The 22,729-nt window shown below is 47.7% G+C and overlaps 1 protein-coding gene across 1 annotated transcript; it reads left to right on the top strand.

Moving 5' to 3' along the window:
* The first annotated feature begins 11,739 nt into the window (after positions 1-11,739).
* On the top strand, positions 11,740-21,202 carry ENDOD1 (endonuclease domain containing 1). The gene is made up of 2 exons (XM_071432749.1): positions 11,740-12,748; positions 18,533-21,202. The coding sequence occupies exons 1-2, from the start codon at positions 12,059-12,061 to the stop codon at positions 19,664-19,666; spliced, it is 1,824 nt and encodes a 607-aa protein (XP_071288850.1). The 5' UTR covers positions 11,740-12,058; the 3' UTR covers positions 19,667-21,202.
* The last annotated feature ends 1,527 nt before the right edge of the window (positions 21,203-22,729 follow it).

Genomic DNA, 22,729 nt, shown 5'->3' with positions numbered 1-22,729 from the left:
AGGAGTAAGAAGTTTAGCACCATATTGTCTCCGGGCCTAACAATAATAGCTGGTCTGTTCCCCAGCTCAAGTGCTCAGAGAGCCTTCATCCAGTAATTATTCCCAGAGCATGTCCACACTCATCAATATCACCCTCAGCTTCTCAGTCCCTCTGGGTCACATCACAGAGCTCCTTCCCAAGCAGGGCTCACCCTACACATGGAGAGTTATTGCCCCACCAGGCAGGCTTTGACATTTAGGGACATTCTCTGTGTGTTTTTGACTAGCCGAGCCTAAGGGAAGGGATTAAAGATCCACCAAAGTGCAGGGATGTAGAAGGGGACATCACTCAGGTTCAGTGGTAAAGGTGGCAAGTGTGAATTCCTGTGTTCCTGGATTCTGCATTGAAATGTCATCAGATAATGTAAACAAGTAGACAATAACAAACCCCCAGATCTTCCCCCTTCCCATGGCTGCTCCAGTCTTTGCTGAGCAATTTGGCTGTGGCAATGCTTAGAAAGGTATTGTGTGCTGCATGGAAAACATGAAAAGCAGAAGTCACCACTTCCCTTGATCATTTCCTACAGTGATTAATTATCCTCACAGTTTAAAACTACACCTTATTTTTAATTTCAGTTGTCTTTGTTTCCAACCATGGGTGCCTTTTGTGCCTTTCTCTGGTAATTTTAAAAGCCTGTGTTCTCACTAGGTATTTATACTTTGTAATCTAGTCTTGCTGCTGCCTGGGCTCTTCTAGTCTTGGGATTGTTTTCTTCCTCACACCAATTATTTGAGGGCTTTTTCTTGCTCTCTATCCAATCCATCAACAACAAAAATATAAAAACTGTTTCAGCATCAGCTCCATCAATGTGAACTAGAGACATGTAATCACTTTCCTACCACAGCTTTCTATGTAGTTGTTTATCTGAGGATCATGCTGGCCTTTTTACCCACACCACACTGCACTGGGAGCTTGAATCCAGGTATATGTCCATGGTGACTCTTGAATCCTTCTCAGAGTTGTAATTTTCTGGATTAGAAAATTCCATGTAGTCTTTGAGCTGCAATAAATAAACATATTTGGTTGTGTTACAGGCATCGGTCTTAAAAATATATCCTCTGCTGGTGTCACTGGCATAGCCTCTTAGTGTCCCAAATCCTTTATGGTACCTTACACATTCTCAGTACATTTTTGTATTTGCTTGTGGATCACACCAGGAGACCAACATTCTTTGGCTATCCCAGTGCTTTAGGATGTAGGTCTCACCAAAGTGCTGGTCCTTCTCTGAGATCATGGCAAGACTGAAAAAGCCATTGTGTCCTGACAGAGAACAAAAACATTTCTAAAAACCTTGTGCCTGTCTGGAGCCTTGTTAATGTTTTTCTCATCTACTTCTTGGCATGTAGTGTTATGAAGATTGTTTATGTCTCTAATGGACTTTAAAAACTCCCTTTTAGCCTTGCCAGTGTAGGGATTTTTTCCTGTTTCCTGTGTAATTTTTCTGTTCTTGAAATCTTTCAATGTATATTCTTTGGGTTTTGGTTCCCCTTTCTTACATCTCTAGCATTCCTCTTACTTACTGATTTTCACAGATTTTTTTTTCTGAATCCAGAATGGCATTTAGTTGAAGCAATTGTAATTCCTGAGTTTTCATGTCTCCCACTGTAGGCTGTCTTCTTCCCACCCTTAAAGTACAGCAGAACAATGTGCAATCTCCTCTTTCAAAGCAGTGCTCTGAAGGTGAGCATTTTCCCCAGCAGGGCAGAGGTTCAGTGCTGGAATGGAAATCTCCCAGCTTGAATTTTTCCCTTGCCTCCCCTTTCTTGAGAGAGCCTGTTTTTGGCCATCTGAGGCACAGCTTGCATGGCTGATCAGCAGTAAATTGTAAATCCTGTTTCTGCTTTGGAGTGGCCACAGCACCACAGCACCGCTTCCTCCCTCAGGACGCTGTGTGCTGTGAAGGTTTGTGTCTCCTGCTAGGAAACAGATATAGAAGGGCACAGGGGATTGTCAAGAGTGGAAATTTGGTGTAGGAATGCTCAGCATCCAAACCAGCCTTAAAAGAAGTTCGTGGGAAGTTGCTGTTTCCTTGATTGGGAAAAGAATAGAAGCTGGGCAAGGCTGTGACTCAGCCAGTGAGTCAGCAGGGGCTGCTTTGCGATGTTGTGTTCTTTTGCTCTCCGCCACACCTTCCCTGCTGCCTGCCGTGGGACAGTAAAGGCCATTTACTGCTGCTTCTCTTTGCTCACAAAGTCATTCCAGCCTGTAACCTCTGCCCTGACTCCTCCCACTGCACCATCTCTCCAACTCTCTCCTTCTTTGCTCCATTCCATTCCATTCCCTGGGCTTCTGGGATTTTTGTGCCTTCAGTACTCCAGTCATGGGTGCATTTAGCAGCTGCAGACTCTTGCTTTGCAGCAACAGAGACGTGACGTAGATTGTGACCTATTCACCACAGAGGGAAAATCCCAGGAATGAACAGGAATTCCCTGGAAGAAAAGACACAGGATGAGGAGCTGATCTGGATCCTCCCGGGGCAGTGATGACCTGCATCAGACACCACAGACTGTGGTTCCTCAGCCAGCCATTAAACGAGCCAGACCAGTGCTGCAGGTCCAACACACTGGGTTTTGAATACATCTTCTGTCAATTGTTTCTCCTCTGTCTGCTTCCCCACAGCACGGCTCTCCGCTGAGATCCCAGTGATTTTCCAACGTGAGACGTGATGTCAGCCAAAAGGCACTCAGGGACTTGGGGAAGGGAGGGCGCTGCAGGAAGGAGTGGCGCCCCAAGACACACACAGCTAATGCTTCCTGGACTCACGGTCTTGGATGCATGCTCAGCTCCATGGAAGCTCTCTTGTTTCTACTGAAGGGATTTTTTTTTAGCTTGGACAAAGCAAATAATTTTAGCCATGCACTATTTACACCCAGGCAAGCAGCCAGGACATACCTCTGTCTATGGTGGCATCCACTGTTAAGCAAAAGTGCCCTACTGTTTTATTTATTAACCAAACATTTCTAATAGCCAAGCTAATTTTATCCTTTCCTTAATGCTGGCTGACAATGACTCAGTGTGACTGGGAGGAGTCTCAGGACCACGGTGCCCAGATTTTGAATACTGGTGTTATAGGAAGGAGGGGCTGGCTGTCCATGTACCACAGTGGCTCTGGCTTTGAACCTGCTCATTTTACCTCTCCCTTTGTGTAGGTGTGGAATAAAGCAACCAGTGAAGTAATTCACAAGTGAGTTTGTTAGGCAGGGTGGATGGAGATGACCTTGTCTCTGTAAGAGTCAGCTGCAGCTATAACTTTTAGCAATAACATCAGGAGCTGGTACACATACTTCTCTGGAAGTTTTTTAATGTTTTAATGCTTTATCTATATTTTCTGTCTGAATCAGTCCTCAGTTTATGCCCTTAGCTTTAGGCTTACTCTCATACCACTCCAGGTAAGTGAGATATCTAGTCTAGGCAAATCTTTAGGGCCATTTATCTGTTCAGTGGACAGTGACAGGTTCCTCACCTCAAGAGAGGTGATTCACTCCCTTGCTTGAGCAATTCCAGAAAATCCTGCTCTATATTTCATTAGTTATTTACAAAGCAACCAGAAGATGTGGAGTTTACAATGTAAAACTATCTAAAAAGATGAGGTTAAGTTAAATGAGATCCTTCTGGATTCAAAATTTCAGTTACTGAAAGCTTCAAGATGCAGGTAAGTACTTCTTGTAAACAGGGCTCTAAGGAATAGAGAGCCCAGTGTGGAAACACAGAATCTTTTAATTTATCTCCAGTCTCCATACCAGGAATACAAGGAAGAGTCTATAAGAAAAGTGAAACAACTCTATGTCATCCTGACCAAGTTAAAACACAATTCAGGTTCCTTTCCAGCAACATCTCAGTAGTGCAGTCCTCAAACCAATTGAAAGAAGGTCAGCCATAGGATCAATTTCTACTACCTGCAAAGATGCCACACAAATATAATATGTGTTCCTACCTAAGAGGATTCTAGCTGGTATCAGCCAGCAGTGAGTTCTCTTAACCACTGTGATAACCTTTAGTTATTCTTAGTTATCCTTTATTTACTGAACTAGCACACTGAGTAAAGGGTTTGGCCAGTAATGAGGCCTCTCGGGCTTTGAAAGAGTTTTAATCAGCCACATTGTTTCTTTCAGACATGGGCAGAAGTGAGTTTATTCTGATTCAGATGGAAACAAAGAACAAGAGCTTGAAAAACAATAATCCCCACAAGTGGGATCAAGCAAGTTGTTTTTCTTTTAGTTCTTGATTGCAAATTCACAGTATTTTAGCTGCTGGGGCTTCAAGGGAGCCTTTTGCTTTTGTGGAACTAAGTCAGTGCAGAGGGCTGGCACTCAGGAAACTCTTATTTTCTTCCTAGCACTGCCACTAGCCAGGGGACCTTGATAAAGTCACCCCCTCTCCCCAAGTCTTGTGCATTTCCCTTTTTTTTTAATCACAAATAATGGACCAAGGGCTTTTGCTCTGCAATTTGTAGATGTAATGTCCCATTTAAATGCAGGCTCTGAAATTTTATTTCCCATATTGCAAAGCCCACAGGGCTTTGACATTTAATTTTACCAACCGAACCATCACCTCTATTTGAGCAAGACTTGTGAAGTGGGTCCTGTTGTGGGACTCAGACTAAGGATAAAGCAGGCTTCTCTTACAAGATCAGTAACCCTGACTTAAGCCACTTACAGATTACACCAGCCTGGCAAAACTTGTTCCCTTCCTGGGTTTTAATCTCTGTTTTGTGATTTGTGCAGAAAGACAGGAGGGATTCACTTGAAGTTTAAGCGGTTAATACTGGTTAGGAGTATGAAAACACAATTAGCAGAGTTGGTTGGTTCAGGATTTCTGGTGGCCAGTTGCTTCAGCTGAACATGGAGCTCCACCATGGGTGTAAGCAGGAGGCCTTTTGAATGGGGCATTGCATGCTCCCCTGAAGACTTGGGGCACACCAAGAAGGTGTGTATGCTGCAAATGCCTCTGCAGACGTGCCTCATCTTGGCAAACACTGCCTGTTTCTGTATCATTGCTATTGAGGATTAGTAATTGCATCCAAGCTTTGCATTTCTCTCCCTTTTCCTGATCTTCTTGTCCAGTTGCCTGTCATGAGCATGGTGAAAGCAGCCACATCTCTGTCCCTGTAAAAACATGCACAGTGAGCAGCTTGACCTCATTGCTCCTATCCAGAACTATCTTACTGTGCCCCTAATGACTTGGCTTTGCTATCCTTGGAGGTAAAAATTTAGGCAGGAATAGAGGGAGGAGTCCTGGTCCTGTGCAAGGTGCTGCATCCCACTGGTGGGGAGTCCCACCCACCAGAGCACAGCAGCTTGTGAGCAGCTGTGGAGGGAAGACCGATAGAGCTGGTGCCTGTGGGGGTAGGGCTTGCACAGGAATGTTTGGCGTGTGATGAATGTGCCTCACTGTTTACATCTCTCCCCCCTTCAAGTTTTCTTTGCGCTGGACCCTGCCTACTCCAGCAACTCCAGCTCCTGCAGTGTTTACCAGCTATGAGCTTGGTAGTCCATGCTTCAAAGCACTTCCCATCAGGTGTAAGGATGCTCAGTTAGGAACACGTGGAGCAGTTACACAGGCCTTGTGCTGGAGGGAGGTTAGAAGGCTGTGGTGCTCTCAAGGGAGTTCTGGCTCCTTTGGCTGCTGCACACAGGAGATTGAGAGCACCATGTCCTGGCACAGGCACAGGGGCTGCTGCTCAGAGGCACTGTAAGCAGAGTGGTCCAGGCTGCACTGTGAGACTCTTGCTCTTGTGCTTTCACTACAGAACTAAAGGGCAGAAGGTGATTCTCCTTGTGACTCTTTGTGCAAAGTTCGCCTGGCAAGCAGCCTAGGGCAGCAGAACAGTGATTCCTGTCACTGGCTCTTGCAGGGGTCAGACACTTGAGGCCAAACCTCTTCTGCCTCCTGATGGAAATAAGATCTAAACCTCAATTTCCTAGATGCTGAACTAGCTTGAGAGAGGCAGACAAAGTTACCTTGAGCTTGAGAGAGACAGACAAAGTTACCTTTCCTCAGGGGCTATGGGTTTTGCACTTGTAATTTAACCTGCAATCCCAACAGCCACCTGTTTGTTTAGAGGTCTAATTTGAGGCCAGTACTTCCTTCCACCCTGCTGTCAGCATGACTAAAAGCACTGCTGCTTTTTATTTTAGAGGAAATACCCTGTCCTGGCTGTCATGCACCGATGCTATTCTGTGAACTCTCAGGGCAGGATCTGAGCCCTATATTCATGGTAGTGACAGGATCCTGGTACTGGTGATTGTGTTTTTCACATCTGAATTTTTCCCTAGGCAGTACTGGCCAAGAAGCAACATATGTGGAAAATATGATATTACATTTGTGCCTAGAGCAGTTGCTATATATATTTCAGCAGCAAGCCAAGGCCTGAAACGAGAATGGAGAAAGAGCTGCTCACTCTTCTCTCATACAGCCAACGCACTTAATTTTTCATGAACTAAGTCTCTGTGGTGGCAGGAGTACATTAGATCCTGCCTGAGGTTTGTCTGACCAGCTGGCTGTGGAGATCCTGGGTTCACTTTAAAGCTGGTGCAGAGACAGAGGCACATCTGGCCATGTAGAGTGATGCAAGTCAGAGCCTTGTGGTGCCTGCCTCTCTGCTTTGGCTGTTGGGATGAGTGGCTCCATAGGGGCATCTCCACTGCCAATCTGAGTGGCACAGAGGGTGCTGGAGCTGGGGGGCAGCTGAAACCTCAGAGCCATCGATCAGGTCTGGCCAAATCTTTAATGCAGAACATCTCACTCCTCCTACCACTCCTTGGTTCCAAAACACAGTGCTGTTTCTGGAGACAGGCAGTCCTGGGTGTGGTTACTATCTTGCCTCTTGATTAGAGGTTCTGGATCCCGCCAGCAGGTTTAGCTTTCTCAAGGGCTATGGCTTTCTCCTTCCCTCTTCTGAAGATGATGCAAGCCTAACAAGCCTGTACTTCTAATTTTCTTCCCACTCACCAGTCTTTTGTCAATGCAGACTGTCAGGAGCTCTCTCACGCCTTGTTTTGGGCAGCATGCAGCACAGCAAGCTCTCAGCGTTGACTGAATCACACCGCACTTTTGAAAATATAAAATAAAACAAATAATAAAAAAATCAATATTAATACCTAGAAGAAAAGCATGTAAGTGGATAACTTCCCTGTCCAAAACAGATTTAAAGTGTGGAAGAACTGTTGTGGCTCTGACTAATTGACAATCTGTAAAACAAAGGCCATTACAGTTGAAACATCATCTCTTTTTTTTTCAGCTGTTATCATGTTAAAAAGCACCTCCTAATTTAAAGAATGGACATACTGGAGCTTTCAGCACATCTCTAAATAGCTCATTTTGACAGATAATCATTTGCACTATTAAAAACATTGCCTTATACTGCTAATCTACATCCATCCTGCTTTTGCTGTCTAGCATGGGATTGTCATTGTGCTTCTTTTAGACAGTCTGAAGATTAACAGAGATCTCTTGGGTATGAAGACTGTGATAAAATGCCAAAGGAAGCAGCATTTGGATTTTATTAATTTTATTCAGTATTTCTGCAATGCACTTATACTTCATGATGCATGGTTCATTTATACTTTACAAGGTGCCTGTCAGACTTCCACTGTGCAAGTTTTTGTACAAAATGAGAATACGTCTCTGTCCTAATGGTGTTACCATCCATAGAGCAATGTGGCTTCACTCTTCCCAGTTGTCACCTTTTCCTCTGATTGTACACTGTGGACAAGCTCCTCTATAATGTTTTGTTTAAAACTTCACGCACTTTTTCTCTTCTGAATTCAACTGCGACACCACTTCAGGGCATCCACTGTCTGCTGTGAGTGGACACTGAGTCTGGACAGGAGAAAATGCAAGTAAAGAAGCAGAGGAGCCAGATCAGCATCCTTGGCAGTCTGAGGCAGTTCATGGCCTCTCCCAGGCCACCCTTGCTGGTGAGCATCATGGCAGAGCTGAGCAACAAAGCAGCACTGCCAGTGGAGGGCCATTCCTCACCAGCACCAGGGACACCGTGGGGAAGGTGTGAAGACAAAAGGCAGCAGAGATTGGCATTAAAACCTAATTTTAGGTGGGACTCAAAATCCCAAAAATGTGTTTTTAAAGCTCGTCCCCTAGAGTTCGTTGTCCTTCTGCCCACCCCCTCCCCTTGCCCTTCAATCTCTTAGTTACAATAGGAAAATTGTTTCCCTCTTGCTTTTCCCTGTAGCTCAGCACTGGGCTCCCTTCCCAGAGCAAGTTTTTAAACTGATTTTAAAAAGAGACTGTTTCCCCATGAGACAGTGAGGAGGCAGATGTGCTCTCTGACATGCCATGGCATGTCTGCTGGCACTGCTGTGCTCCAAGTCCAAGCTTGGTATGCCTACTGAAACAAATGGTGTCTCTCTGATGAGACTGCTTGCCCTTGGAGACACTGTCTTCTTCCTCTTCTTCTCAGGAGAAAGAGACAGTCATATACAACACTTGAGTCTCACAGAGGCCATGATAGGAGACTGGAGATCCAGCCTGGAAAAATATTTGGAGTCAAGAATGTTTTGAAAAGCTAGGGTAGAGGGATCAAGCATGTAAGGGGACAGATTTTCTATTTGTAGCAAATCCAGTGTCAGTCATGTGAAGAGAGACAGGGCTGGAGAAGCAGTGTGGGAAAGCAGACAGACAAGCCTGGCAGCTTCTTAATGGCTAGAGAGTTTGGATGCTGACATGCTTTTCAGGTTTGTTTTTGTTTGTTTGTTATTCTTCCTTTTGAGACATTGTTCTTGATGCTTGTTCTTGGTCCTGCTCTTGACCCTTGGAGAACAGAAACACTGCTCATCTATGGCAGGTCAATGAAGATGGATGTAAACTTTTCATTTTCCTTTCCCCCTGTTCCTCCTCATATTTTCTCTTCATTTTCTTATCACAAGAGACTTTCCTCAGATTTCTCTCATCATCTCACTTGACCCGTCACAACCTGCCTCCTGGGCTTCCTCACACCTATTTCCATTTGTTTTCCTTCTTCACCTTTTCTTAGCACCCTAGATTTTCAGGAATGCAGATCCTCCTCCACTCTATTTTTTGCCCAATATCTTCCTTTTCCTGCTGGTCAATGCCATTTTTTGGATCCTTACCTCTTTTCTTCCCTTCTCCCCTCCAGCCTCTCTTAATTTTCCCCAACACACTTTACCTCTGTCATGCCTTGCAAGCTCTGTGTCTATACAGTTTGTTGTCTACAGTCTGTCTTCTCTCCCACAACCTCTGCCTGCCACTGAGTGATCAGCTTCCTCATGAGGGGAAGAGGAGGGGCAGACACTGACCTTTTCTCTGTGGTGACCAATGACAAGACCCAAGGGATTGGCCTGAAGCTGTGTCAGGGGAGGTTTAGGTTGGATATCAGGAAAAGGTTCTTCACCCAGAGGGTGGTTGGGCACTGGAACAGGCTCCCCAGGGCAGTGGTCACAGCCCCAAGCCTGACAGAGTTCAAGAAGGGTTTGGACAATGCTCTCAGGCACATGGTGTGACTCTTGGGGCATCCTGTGCAGGGCCAGGAGTTGCACTTGATGATCCTGTGTGTCCCTTCCAACTGGAGATACTCTGTGATTCTATGATCACTTTTCTCACGTATCCCTTCGGCCACATCACTCTGCATCCTCCCTGGGTTCCCTCTGCTCCATCACATGAAACATCAGGTTCTTGCCTGCACTGTTGACACTGCTCAGCTTATTGCACTGTCACTCCTTGATGGGTTTGGAGAAGGCATTCCCAGGTCCCAGGGCCACACTGCTGACACCACCAGCTCACACTGCCCATTGCCAACCCAGTGTGTAGTTTGCCAAAGCTCTTCTGCTCACATCAACAGCCTCAGGGCTGTTTTGAATCTGATCTTAATAGCCCTTTTGGCATTGGCTCCTATAGGCATCGCTCGCTATCACAGCCTATAGGTATCACTCCCTGTAATGCCTATCAAAGTGTCTGATAGCGGATAAGCTACTGCAGCACCAGGTCATCAAAACCTCTGGCCAACTCCATCTCACTGTGTTTGAGCCCTCTGTCTATGGTCCCTTGGCTGAGAATGTAACCTTCCTGGGGCAGGGCAGTCCTTTTGTCTTTATCTTTTCAGCATGATGAGTGCCACAGCACAATGATGGCACGAGTCTCTGTAGTAATAGTGATGTTAGCAAGAGAAAAAAATACACAGCTCTGTGTTCAAGGGTCACAACAGCTATCTTAAATGAGATAGAAACTGGACAGGCACCTTGTTTGGACAGAAAATCGAACTGGGAGCAGAGGAGTGGAACTCCATGCTGGCTTTCAACTGATGCTCCTCATGGGAGGTGAGAACCTGAAGCTCCTGCTCTTCAGGATGAGTCAGGTTTATCTGTTTGCTGGTAAATGCAGATCTGAATTGGCAGACAGACCCCAGCCTCACACCCTGAAAGGAAAGAACTCCTCAGAGTTTCTCAAAAGCCCATAAAAGCCCTTCAGGCTCAGAAGACAACGTGGGGCTGTACATCTGATGAGTCAGAGTTGCTGCTTTGAGGCAAGGGGTTGATTCACAGCTGTAGGACAGAGGCAGGATGTTTCCTGGTGGAAATCATTGATCTGTTCAGTGTGCTAGTGCCTGCTGTCATGCACATCTTCAGGCACCTCATGCTTCTTTTTCATTGGATTGGGACCATGCCCATCCTGAGGTAATGCATGTCAGCCTTGAAGTGGGGTGTTCAAATTCATTGTCTGACCTAGCTTTGCCTGGTAGTAGAGCTTACCAGGCTTATGAAAATATTTTCTTCTGCTGCCCAGGTGATTGCAAGTCTGGGATCAGAAAAGCACCTAACAGCAAAGGTTCAGCTTCAGTTCTTGATTTTCCAGGAGCCTTTTTACATCCAGGAAAATGAAATTTTATGTCTGTTCTTTCCTTTCCATCACCTTTCCTGAACATGACTAACTCTTTCTGGCAGGGCTGGGTGACCAGTCATCTGCCTGGACCAAACCCAAGCCCATTTACTACATTTCCTGTTGTTCCCCAGCCTGTCCAGCCTGCCTCTGTCTCCCCTAGCTGATATCACCACACCAAGAAGCGTTGACGTATTTCCTTGTCTTGATACTTCCAGAAGTCATCCCTGAGTAGAGGAATGAGAGTCATACAGTGTGGTCTATTTTTAGCCTTTCACAGACTCCTTCTCTGCCCTTGGCCAGGCTCACCACCTTTAACCACTCACTGTTCCACTTCATCATTTTCAGTATGGACATAATCCTACCTTGTCTGCAAAGTACTTGTGGGATGATAGCACCTGGGAGGTTTTTTTGCTTGGAAATTGTATTATAAAAGGGACTTGTGCCCTACTGGCATCAAGGATTTTTAAAAATTGTTGGCAACACAGCTTATGACATCTCACTTCTTGGGTGGGAAAATGCTACCTTTTCTTGACTCCAAGGTACTGCTCTGTAATCTCCTTTCCATCTCCACTATTTTGAAAACATTAGTTTTCCCAGTCACTGAAGGAATACTGCTTTTACCCAGCAGTAGCCAATGTATCATAGGCAGCTGTTTATTGGGTGGATGGTGACTCTGCTGAACATAAACTCAGGGGAGCAGCTTCATTTCCTTTTTTTTGCCAGTTCCATAGGTTTGGCCAAAACGTTCTGTGGTGGATGCTGATTGGGGGTACGTGATCTGAGGGTCCTCAGCCTTCTGCCTGTTCTTAATCTCTTCTGAGAGAGGGTCTCCCAAGATGAGGTGATGCTGGAGGGTTTTGAATTCCCCATACAGAGCCAGGAGAGATGGGAGCTGAATGCCTTTCCCAAGCATCTAAGCAGCATTTGGCTTGGCAGCAATAGTGACGACAGACACCCCAAAAAGGGACAAAGGGGGCTCCCAGCAGCTCCAGTGTTGCCACCTCTCTTCTATCTCTCCCTCTCCTTTGGCCAGGCTCACAGCCGGAGAGAGGACAGCTAATACCTTCTTTGGGGTGGTGGAATCTGACTTTGCAGCATCCCCTCTGACAGCCTCAGGAACATTTCTGGCTGTGTCAGCCAAAATTCCTGCCGGGGACTGCTGCAATGCAGCACACCACACCCCCAGCCTGGACAGCCGGTGCCGCTGCTCAGCTCCAGCCCTGCCGCCGCCACGGGCGTCCCTCCTGCTGCTGGCGTTGCCCGAGAGCCCCGATGATTGCGGGTTGCCGGGCATCCCCTCCCGCGGGCAGCCGCCGTCCGTCCGTCCGTCCGCAGCGTGTGTCAGAGCACCTCGCGCACGTTCCGTGCCCCAACGCGCCGCCTGCAGAACGCGCTGCCGCCCGCAGGGACCGGCCGCGGTTTCGGATTTCATTCGCCTCGCACGCTACACCCCGATTCCAGACGCCTTCTGGCCTGGCTGCTGCATGGACTCTGAGCGCAGGTCCCCTGCCGTACCCAGCGGAGGCACACGGCGCTTCCCCCGGCTCCAGGGAGTGCACCATGAAGACGTCAATTGTATTCTTGCTTTGCATCTCGGTTTTCCCAGGCTTTTCCCAGGGCAGAGTTGTTAGAAAGGATGAAACTGGTTTTGCCGAGTGTAACGTGTTCTTCTCTGGACAAGTCCCACCCGAAGGATTTACGGAGCCGTTCCACGTGAAAATCTGTCAGCAGTACAACAAAGAGCCACGCTTTGCAACCCTCTACAGTACTAAGGACAAAATCCCTCTTTATTCAGCTTTTAAGTTTACAAAGCCGGCTCAAAGTGAGGAGGAGAACTGGCTGGTTGAACCGCAGGTAAGGCAGCTTTTCCTTTGCTGAAAAGCGACTCTTCCTGGAGAACGTTTCCTCTGGGGTGAAGCTGGGGCTAGAATTTGGCAGAGGAGGCAGGAGCTCTGCTTGTTGAACTTCTGTTGGTATGAATTTAGCATGAGCAGAACTTATTTTTGTGCTTGGAACTGAGCAAACAAATAGTTTCTTGTCCCAGGGAGCTTGTAATGAAAACGGAGAGGCTGCTGCATGAAAGTGCAGTGCCAGGGGAGAGGAAAGCCCTCTCTGACACCAGTGATGTGTTTGTCCTGCCCAGCCAGCTCTTGTGGGCAGGGAGAGCTGCTGGTGGGTTAAGCATCGCAGTGTCAAGTTCAAGTTTGTTCTGATGCCAGTATGATCACGGTGTTGATAGGGACTCTTTAGCTTCACTGAGCAGAGATAAAGCATCCATTTGTGGTTCACCAAGTTGATGCTGCAGCTTTTCAGTGTGTCCCAGTGTTGCAGACTGAGGTAGGAAAATGAGCTGCTGTGTTGTGAGGCGTGCAGGTTTCAGTCGGGTCAGAAATATGCAGTATAAAATGAACTTTTCCAGAGCCTCAATTATTTTTGTCTTCCCTGTCACTAGGCATGTTTAAGCAAGGCCTTCCGGCTGTTCGATTTAATGGAAATCCTTTAAAAACTGGTGGTGCTGTAAGAAAACTTTAACTCTTCTCCCTCCCCCCCCTCATGTTTTAGATTTTTCAGCAGTGATAATGACGAATATTGTAGCAACATCAGGCTACCCCATCTGTTGAGCTCAGGAGAGATTATCAGTGTGCAATGTGCTTTGTTAGGGCAGGAATGGCTGCAGTGTCAGAGCAGTGTGTTGGGAGTGTGGCCCTCAGCTACTGGATGTTGCCACAATCCAGTGGGGTGAAGCTCACCCCTCTGCCAGGAGAATGCTGTGCTTATTTCTCTCATGTGTGGTGATGAGATACTAAGGCCACAAGGCCACAGGCATTGAAGACAGGAGATATTAAGTGGTTCTCTTAGCCTGGACTGTCTTCTGGCTCTCTGGGCTGGGTTTTGAGTTGCAGGAGTTTCTAAAGGCCTTTTGATCTGAGCTCCTTCCGCTTCACAGGTAAGCTGTGGGAGCTTGCCCTTTTAAAACAGAGGAAACTTTTTGCAGAATCTGTCATTACTGACTTGTGGAAGGGTGGCAAATTTTTAAAGTACAAAGGGGACCTAGGCTGGCAGAATCTTTGGTCAGTGCCATGGAGGCAGCAAGGTAAAGCAGCAGAGATGAGATCCTTTCCCATTTGCCTTGGCCAGTGACACCCTTCATCACCTCTAGCCCCCATATCTCCTCCTGCTTCTTGTGGTCCAGCTCTCCCAACCTTCCTAGGTAGGCTCAGGAGCTGTTCCTGCCATGGAACAGTGGCCAGCTCCCCCCCATCACCCTGTAACTGTTGTTCCTCTGGACCTCCCTTGAGCTGGCTTCTCTGCCCTCCCTGCTCCATCCTTTTGACCCCTCATCTTGTCTTGGTTTCTGCCAGCACACCAGAGTCCCAAACGGTGTGTGTCCTGTCACCAAAACCTTCTGTGGCCTCAGAAATAATAGGGCAGGTGCTGCATTTGATCTGGCTTCTCCAGAGCAGCCTCACAGGTTGACAGTAGCTCTTAGTTGACACTAATGGGTCTACTTCATCCAGAAGTGAAATGCAGATGTCTCAGAGGCAGGAGTTAGGAACTCTGCATTTCCCTGGAGTAACCTGTGACTGAGACAGAAAAGTACTAGGACAAAAAAAAAAAAAAAACCAACAAAAAAAAAACAAACCAAAAAAACCCCAAAACCCCCCAAAAAAACCCCCAACAAATCTGCAGAAGAATATGTAAGGGGAAGAAATCAAGAATATGAAAAATTCCTATAACTCAAGAAATAAGTGCATACAGCCCTCTCAGACAGTGCCACTTGGAGGAGAGAGTGGGGAAGAGCTTTCACACCCATTGTGTGTGTTCTACCAAGGCTAGGTCAGCTGGCTGCTGAAGGGAGCCCTTAGCAGCACCTGCTCTGCAGCACAGCCCAGTGAGCTCATATCACCGATTTTCTGGGTAATCTCCTTGCCAAGACAGGCATAGCTGGGTAGGGGCTGGCTCAGCTGCACAGTGCCATGTGCTTGCTCATGGGGATGCAGACACACAGCAAACGGAAAGAAATCACTATACAAACACTCTCAGCACTCCAGTGAGGGCCTCAAAGTTGTCATATGCTTTTTTTTTTGGGATAATGATGTAAGCGGTGAGGGCACCATCTCACTCCCTCCTCAGGAATGTCTGCCAGAGAAACAAATGCCAAATGTAGCACAGAGGCAGTAATTGGGTGAGAAGTGTGAGGAATGTCAGTGCCACCCACCGCAGATTGGCAGCTGGAAACAATGAATTAATTCAGCAATTAGTGAAAAATTAAAGAGCAGGAAGGGTAGGCTGATGAGCAGGGTACTGATGGGACTCCCCCAGGCACAGGTCTGAAAACCTGCTCTGCCACAGATTTCCTAGGGGTTGTGAGCAAGTCACTCAGGTGTCTTTTACCTCACTCCATTTTGGTTGTCTGGAAATCTCTGTTTGATTCTTTCTGTAGCTTAGAGAGAGACGGAAAACTCCGGAGTTGCTTTTTCCATCCTAATTTATGAGGGGCTGGATGAATTACCTTGTGTTTTCATTTGGTTAATGGCTACTGCCAGGCAGACAACCAAGGTGGGATTCTTGCCCAGCTATAGTGCAGTTACCTCTGAGCTGCTCCTGCAATCTCTCTTGGTAGAGAGTCAAGAGAACAGCCACTTCTGGAGCCACTGGTGAACATCCTACTGCAGAAACTTCAGTGTAAGGCTCAGTGTGCCTCTTCCCTGAGGTATGAATCACAGCTAAGGTTGGATCAAACATTTCCACTTCAATCAAAGGTGCAAAGGTGCCTGAGGAAGTAGTGGTGGGACAGGGAAGCTGAAGTTCAGGGATCCTACATAGCAGGGTGGGGAAGGTGGGGGGTGGCAGTGTCCTGCCTTGTAAAATGACCAAACTCAATGGAAGCTGCCTGCCCTAATAACTGTGTGTTGCCATACTTTTAATCCCCCTCTGCCTCCCTCCCTTCTGTCAAACTGCACCCTCCACTTAGTGACACCCATCAATATTGTTATGTGCTAACATCCATATAGGCTGCAGGCACATTAGTTATTTTTAAACCCCCATTCTATGATAGGGAGTTTACCTGTCTGCTTAGATTTTGCCCTGAGCTCTTCCAGGTTGTTTGGACAGGTGGCTTCATGGCTGACTCCATGAACACAGGTATGTTTTGGGGTGACACAAGCCAGAAGCTTTTTGAAGCAGGGAGGAGAGGTATCTTGCAATGCAGATTAGATGCAGTGCTGAGACAGCCTGCCTTTGGGATTGAGCTGGAGGAGGCATGGAAACCTCAGGTACACATTAGTTATGACAAACCATAATAGGAATTATTATAAGCATAATTAGGTGATGTCAGAGCCTGACACATGAGCAGCATACAGTTGCATTTTTGTCATATTCTTTTTTAATTGCACCCAAACAATCTTGATGGTAAGTGCAAAGGCCTGCAACTGGACAGGTAACCAGGGACATATTTTCTTGATAGGATCCTCAAGGTTTGCATGCAGCAACTCATAGGGAGAATTTGTTTTGCTTTGTGTAGGTTGGTAATTCCTGCCAGGAGGCAGAGCTGATCCATTTTAGGTCTGTGTCCTTGTAGATTGGCAGCACGCACCATGGGAGTGAGATGGGATGAGTGTCTCTGAGAGGGTGTCAAACTCCAAAGGGTCATGGCACTGAGGACAGTTCCTGGACACAGCCTCACATCTATGCCCAATCCCCCTCACCTCTTCCATGCTATTAAACACACTGGGTGCATCCCTTGTCCCATGGCACACCATCACCTCATCAGAAGGGGAGAATGGCAAGGGAAGGGGGGCAGGAAGAGACAGTGATTTTGTGGAATGCAAAATGTCTGGCCTCATCAGCCAGCTGCAGCCTGTTGTTTGGGGTCACTGAGCCAGAGGAGCAGAATAAGGCAGCAAAAGTGCAGAATAAGTCTTTTTAAGTGGTGCATTTGGAAAAAGCTGTGACTTGTGCATCAGCACACGGGACTCACCATGATCCTCCCTCCTGGAGCAATAAGCACCAGATACTTCAAAAAAAAAAGCAAGAAACCTCCTTAGCAGGAGGCGGGGTAATGCAGCCCTCTGCAATGGCCAGGCTTGGCACTGTGACCAGGCTTGGTGCAGAAGGAGCCCTGCGCCTTGACTGCAGGGGTTTGGCTGGTGCAGGAGGCCAGCCAGAGCTCAGCTCCCAGGCAAGGGTGATGGACAGTTGCTGACACTGGCCCTTTCGCCCTGACAGGCTTGTGCAGAGCTCTGAGGAGGTGATGTGCCATTAAGAGGATGCAAACTCTATGTAAGGTTGCAAGGACATAGTTGGGTATCTGTCCAAGTGCACTGCAGGGTGGTCAGGAGACAAGGATGGATGACCTGGCAGTGATTCAAGGTAGACTATGAGCTGTCTGTCATAGGTGTCTCCAAAGTGCATATTATATAGTGCAGTAAACAATTTATGGGCCAGGGGCAAAGGCAGAAGGTTTAATTGGGCCAGCACAGTGCGGGGACCTGAGGGCCGCACCCTCTGAAACAGAGACTACAGAAGGCAGTGACTGCCAGAGATCATCTGCTACCCCTGAACTTCTAGCAACATGTTCACCCTCTAATTTGAGGGACAAAATGACAATTTGGCACAGCCCTCTGGAGCGGCTGCAGGCAGTGTCAATAGGAATGACTATGGATCAGACAGAGCTGTGGTCACCTGAGAAGGACCTGAACACACCCTGACATTTAGTGCTTCTCCTCCCACTGCTCTTTACCTCCCCTGCCCGCTCCCTTCCCTCGTGTGTGGCTCCAGGACAAATTCCCACTGCAGTAATTGCTACCTCTGGCTCCACTGCATGGGAGCCACAGACACAAGCAGGTAGCACAGATTCCATCGAGGGCCTTGGGTGATGGCACCCTCACCCATGTTATGCCAGGTGGTCATTAAGGATGAGGTTCAGACTGTTAATGATGTGAGGATCAGGTTACTGATGACCAGCCCTGCAACAGCCCTAGGAGCTCACTGCTGTGTCTCCTGTTCAAGGTGGGGTAGCTCAGGTCATCTGACATGATGTCTGGTTTCATTCTTGCTTCTTAGACAATAAGCAGTGAAAGGTAAATGCCTTCTCTAGACATCTTATACACCATGGCTTGCTTGGTTTTTGGTTTTTTTTTTTTTTTTTTTTTTTTTGGTTTTTTTTTTTTTTTTTTTTTCTTTCCCCATGACTTGGATTTGATAGTTCAGAGGGGCTTAAGTTAAACCATGGTTAAGTTCTTAAGTGAACTGCAGGTACCACCAAAGTAGGAGGTGAAAAAATGACCCTAAATCTAGCCATCTATTGGTGTTAAAAATCTCTTCTAGGACAAATTACAAGTCAGAGGCTTGGTATGTGGTGCCTGGTGAGACTTTTAAGTCTGTGCTGTGCTGTATACCAGGCTGAGAGCTGCAAATATCCTTTGGAGCCTAACCCAATGTGTTTGTCAGAGAAGCTGAGTAGAGAATACACTCCTCTGAAGCACTTCAAGGAAGGTAATGAGAGGATGCAGGATATAATCCAAGGCACAGCATGAACTAATAGTGCTAATGAAAAGTACATGTGAGGGCTCATTTTACACATTGTTTTCTAGGAAGGTGAATTGCATGCAGTAATGTTTCTCTCTACTCTTTCAGATAGATGATCCAGAAAATGACTTGCATGAAATGGTGCATGAAGCTGATATTGGTGGCACTGTGGCCAACCTTGGTACAAATCAAGCCCTGACCTCAGACTACGTGGGCTCTGGCTATGAGAGAGGCCTTCTCAATCCCAGTTTTCTCAATGAGAAGGATTTCCAGATGGCCACTTACACACTCACGAATGCTGTCCCTCTGAGCCCGGCTCTGAGCAAAAGCTGGCACAGAGACATTGGGAAGGTAGTAGAGCAAGCTCTGATCCCTCACTGTTCCAAGATGGATCATCTATATCTCCTTGCAGGTGCAGTTCCTTCCCGTGTCCAAGTTAAAGGCAAGGTGTCGGTGCCAGAGAGCCTCTGGCTGGCAGCCTGCTGTGATGCTTCAGAGGGATGGTCCTTGGGACTAGTGAAAAAAACCAATGATGAAAACAGCTTGGCAGACCTCACAGTTAGAGAGCTGGAGAAGCAGCTTCTACCAGGAGTTCACTTGTTCAAGGGCAACTGTGGGAAAGACAAACAAAGCCAGAAGAAAAGAGAAGCAGTATTGCAAGCTGTCAGTCAGATCCGCTCTGAAGAGCAAGTAGGAACAAATAACGACCAGGAGACCAAAGAGAATGGCTTGGTGAGAAGAGTGGCTGGCATCATTGCTACCCCTTTCATCAAACTTCTGGAACTCCTCATCTACATCTTTGTGGAACTGGTGAAATTTGTGTTTTATTTTCTGTGGCTTGTTGTAAAGCGAGTTGTTGGCACAATTCTGGGTGGAGTCTGCAGCCTGTGGAATGGGATGGTGTCCTACCTTAAAGCCATCAGCATGGTGCTCATCAGCATCCCCTATGATGTTGGGAGGGTCATCGTCAACATCTTCCTGGGCTTCCTGCAAATTGTTCAAGATGTGATGTCCCTCACCTACAGGATCCTGAGCATCCCCGTGGGATTCGTCCTTCACCTTGCTGCTTTCCCTTACCACTCCATCTGTGCCATTCCCTCTGTCCTTCAGGACATGGCCACTGGGATCGTGGGCACCTTCTCGCTGGTCATCGATGCCACGGCCGCGGTTCTGCATGGCTTTCATTACCTGGCTTGGCACATCCTCAAACGGTTTGTGCCTAAAGGCTCTTCTGGGGACTGAGAGGAACAGAAACCAAGGCTGCAGATACATGGAATAAAGGAGGAGTGGGGCAATGCTTTAAGATACGTGGCCAAACGCTGTCAATTTCATTCTGGTATTTATTGTAGTGACATTAATAATAATGAACTGACTGGGGAATAACAAGGAGGGCCAAGGCGATGTCACTCGGGGCCGCCACCACTGTAACTCGAGTTCTGTCTGCTGTAAAATGTTCGGGTTTTATCGGTGCAGGCCACAAAGTTTCTGTGATTTGCAGGTGTCAAGAGGCTTCCTCTGGGAAATGCACACTAAATGTGGTATGAGGTAATTTCTTTCTGGCTATGATGACACTGAGACTTATGCAGTGGCAGTAAGCTCTGCAGAAGCCCAGCCCTTCCAAGGAGCAGGTGGTGGTGGTTAGGGGAGGACATGAGTTACAGAGGGTTACTGGGACTTGATGAAAGGAGAGGGAGGCAAGAGTGCAAGGACTTGGGGTGGGAAACAGCAGGGAGCAGAATGGCATGGGGCAAGGTCCTGCTATTGACTGCATTGCTCATTTCTCTGGTGTCCCACTGGTGGAGGGGATGCAGCTGGGTATATCGCATAGTCTTCAGGCCTTTCCAATCTGAAATTGCATGGATCTTGCTGCAAGGAAGGACTTACTTCCCATTTTTTTTGCATGGTGGGAAAGCATTTTTCCTTAGCCATACCAAGGTTGTTTTCCCCCAACCCTTCCTTGCTGTCTGGTGACCACTGAAGGTCTGAGCCCTGAATCTTCAAGATGTGGTGTTCTCTGAAGGTCTAAACCCACTAATACCTTAGCCCTGAAGCCCTCGTGTCTGCTTCAATTCCCAGCAGATCTGGGAGCCACACTTTTGGATTCAAATCTGTTGCAAACTGCCTTGTCTCCCTTGAGAGCTGACTGCTCCTGAAGCACACAGGGGACTATGGACTATCAGGTGGGAGGAGAGGCAGGAGGGATCCTGGGCTGCAGCACTTGTTTTGCTGGGTGAAGATCCACACACAAAGTGATACTTTAATGTCAGAGGCAGAACCAACTCCTCTTCTGCTCTGCACATCCTCTCTGCTCACTCTTTACCCCTTCCCTCTGCCAGCATGAGTCATGTCCCCCAACATCTGTGAAATTGGAGCTGGGGCACATGTCAGGGCTTTGCAGGGGACCAGCAAGTGTTTGCAGCCAGATGAAGGGCATAGAGATATCTGCCACTGCTGGAGAAGGGCACAGGAGTGCTGCCCTTCCCTGGGGCTCAGCAAGGGGCTTTGGATCTCTTGGTGCAGTTGCCTGCAGGAGGAAGGCTTCCTGTCTCAGCAGCATTTACTTTGTTGGGACTCCACAAGGTGTTTGGGAGTCCTACATACATGGTTCCTTCCTTTCACACCCATCTGTGTCTCTCCCTCCAGCGCCAGCTTGGTGGGGACCCCTGACCTACTGTAGCATCCCATAATGAGTCCCAGGAGTGAGCAAGCTGGTGCTGCCATCCCTGACCTACTGTAGCATCCCATAATGAGTCCCAGGAGTGAGCAAGCTGGTGCTGCCATCCCTGACCTACTGTAGCATCCCATAATGAGTCCCAGGAGTGAGCAAGCTGGTGCTGCCATCCCAGTAGTGCTGTGTTGGTGGTGGCCTGTCCTGGGTTGAAGAGAACTCAGTTACTAACATGACAGCTTTGCCTCTCTGCATCATGCAGCAAGGCTGAGCTGGCATGGATGGATTCAGAGGGAAAAGGAGATTTGGCTGGTTCATGATGGGACAGAGTTGTTTCTTTAGCTCAGGGGCTGTGTTCAATGCAACCAGATGTGTGTGCACATCCCAGGCCAGCACACCCTGGCCAGGTGGCACCCTGTTCAGCAGTGATGCAAATGGCAAAGCTGGGGATGCCAACAATGGTGATGAAGTGGGGAAACAGTGGCATGAGTGGAAAGAGAGGATGACTCCTTGCCTCGCCCTTCATGGGCCACTGCTGTTTCATGGAGAAAGAGAGGCTGCAAGCAGAGCTGGCTTTGTTCAAAAGGAAAAACAGCTTTTGGATGCCAGTATGGGTTGCAGTTGGGTAAAGTCAGTGACATTTTGCTATAGGAATGTTGGGTGTGAGGGGCAAAGTCACAGCTCCTAACGGGCAGAGAGCAGCCAGTGGATGCTCTCCAAACTGAACTTTGCATGTCTGCCCACTCAACATGCCTGGTCTGCTGTCAAGACAGATGTGGAGCTGATTTCCCACTCCTTCATGAGACCCTGTCTTAATCCTGGTACTCCTCAAGGGCTACGTGGCAGCTGTGAAGGCAGGAAAGAAGCCAGCTCAAGCCCCAGGGGATGCTAGGGTGGGGTGACAGGATCCCCAGCAGCCTCTGAAGGCAGGTGTGATGGTGGCAGCTCTCAACTGCAGCCCAAGCATTGGGGAGAAGGGGTAGCTGCCCCCCACAGCTGTCTTGCACCTTCTGTGTGACCTTGTTTCTGGCCCATTTTAGCTGCATGGCACTGCACAGCAGCCAGCCATGCACTTCCTGGGGCTCTTCCCTGCACCTGAGCCCAGCAGCCCCTGTATCCCAGGTCCACCAGCATCTCCAGGGCAGCTCTGCAGTCACAGTGACATGGGGCTCGTGTGCTGATTAGCAGCAGAGCTGAGGCACCTCAGGAGGCCTGCACTGTCAGTTTGCCACCATCACTGGTACCCCACCTAGCTCAGGCCAGCATGTCTCTGCTGCAGCCATGACTTCTGGCAGCAAGTGGATAGTCCTTGAAATCCAGGGCGCTGCAGCTCTATAGGATTTGGGCAGAGGTGCAACAGTATTATTAAAATTGTCTTAACATGCTCAGATTTCAAATGCTAAGAACAGTAACTGGCATGGGGCATTTCTCTTCTGTGCTGCATGTCTGAGCAGGCAGTGGGAAGTCTGCCTTGAACATCAAGCAATTATCACAGAACAAGCAACATCCTGCAAAAAACCACTGTTTGAGATTCTTCTTATCTAGGCATGATTTATGGCTCCTGAGCTTTACTCTATCCTTGGAAACGTATGGCTTCAACAAAATAAAATTACTTTTCCTAAGAGGGGCTGGTATAA

The sequence above is a fragment of the Agelaius tricolor genome, unplaced genomic scaffold (assembly GCF_023055355.1).
Source record: "Agelaius tricolor isolate 1412-34295 unplaced genomic scaffold, bAgeTri1.0.p SCAF_9, whole genome shotgun sequence".
NCBI classification, from domain to species: domain Eukaryota; kingdom Metazoa; phylum Chordata; class Aves; order Passeriformes; family Icteridae; genus Agelaius; species Agelaius tricolor.
The sequence above is the reverse complement of the archived record's forward strand: the minus strand, read 5'-3'. Positions and strand labels throughout refer to the sequence as shown.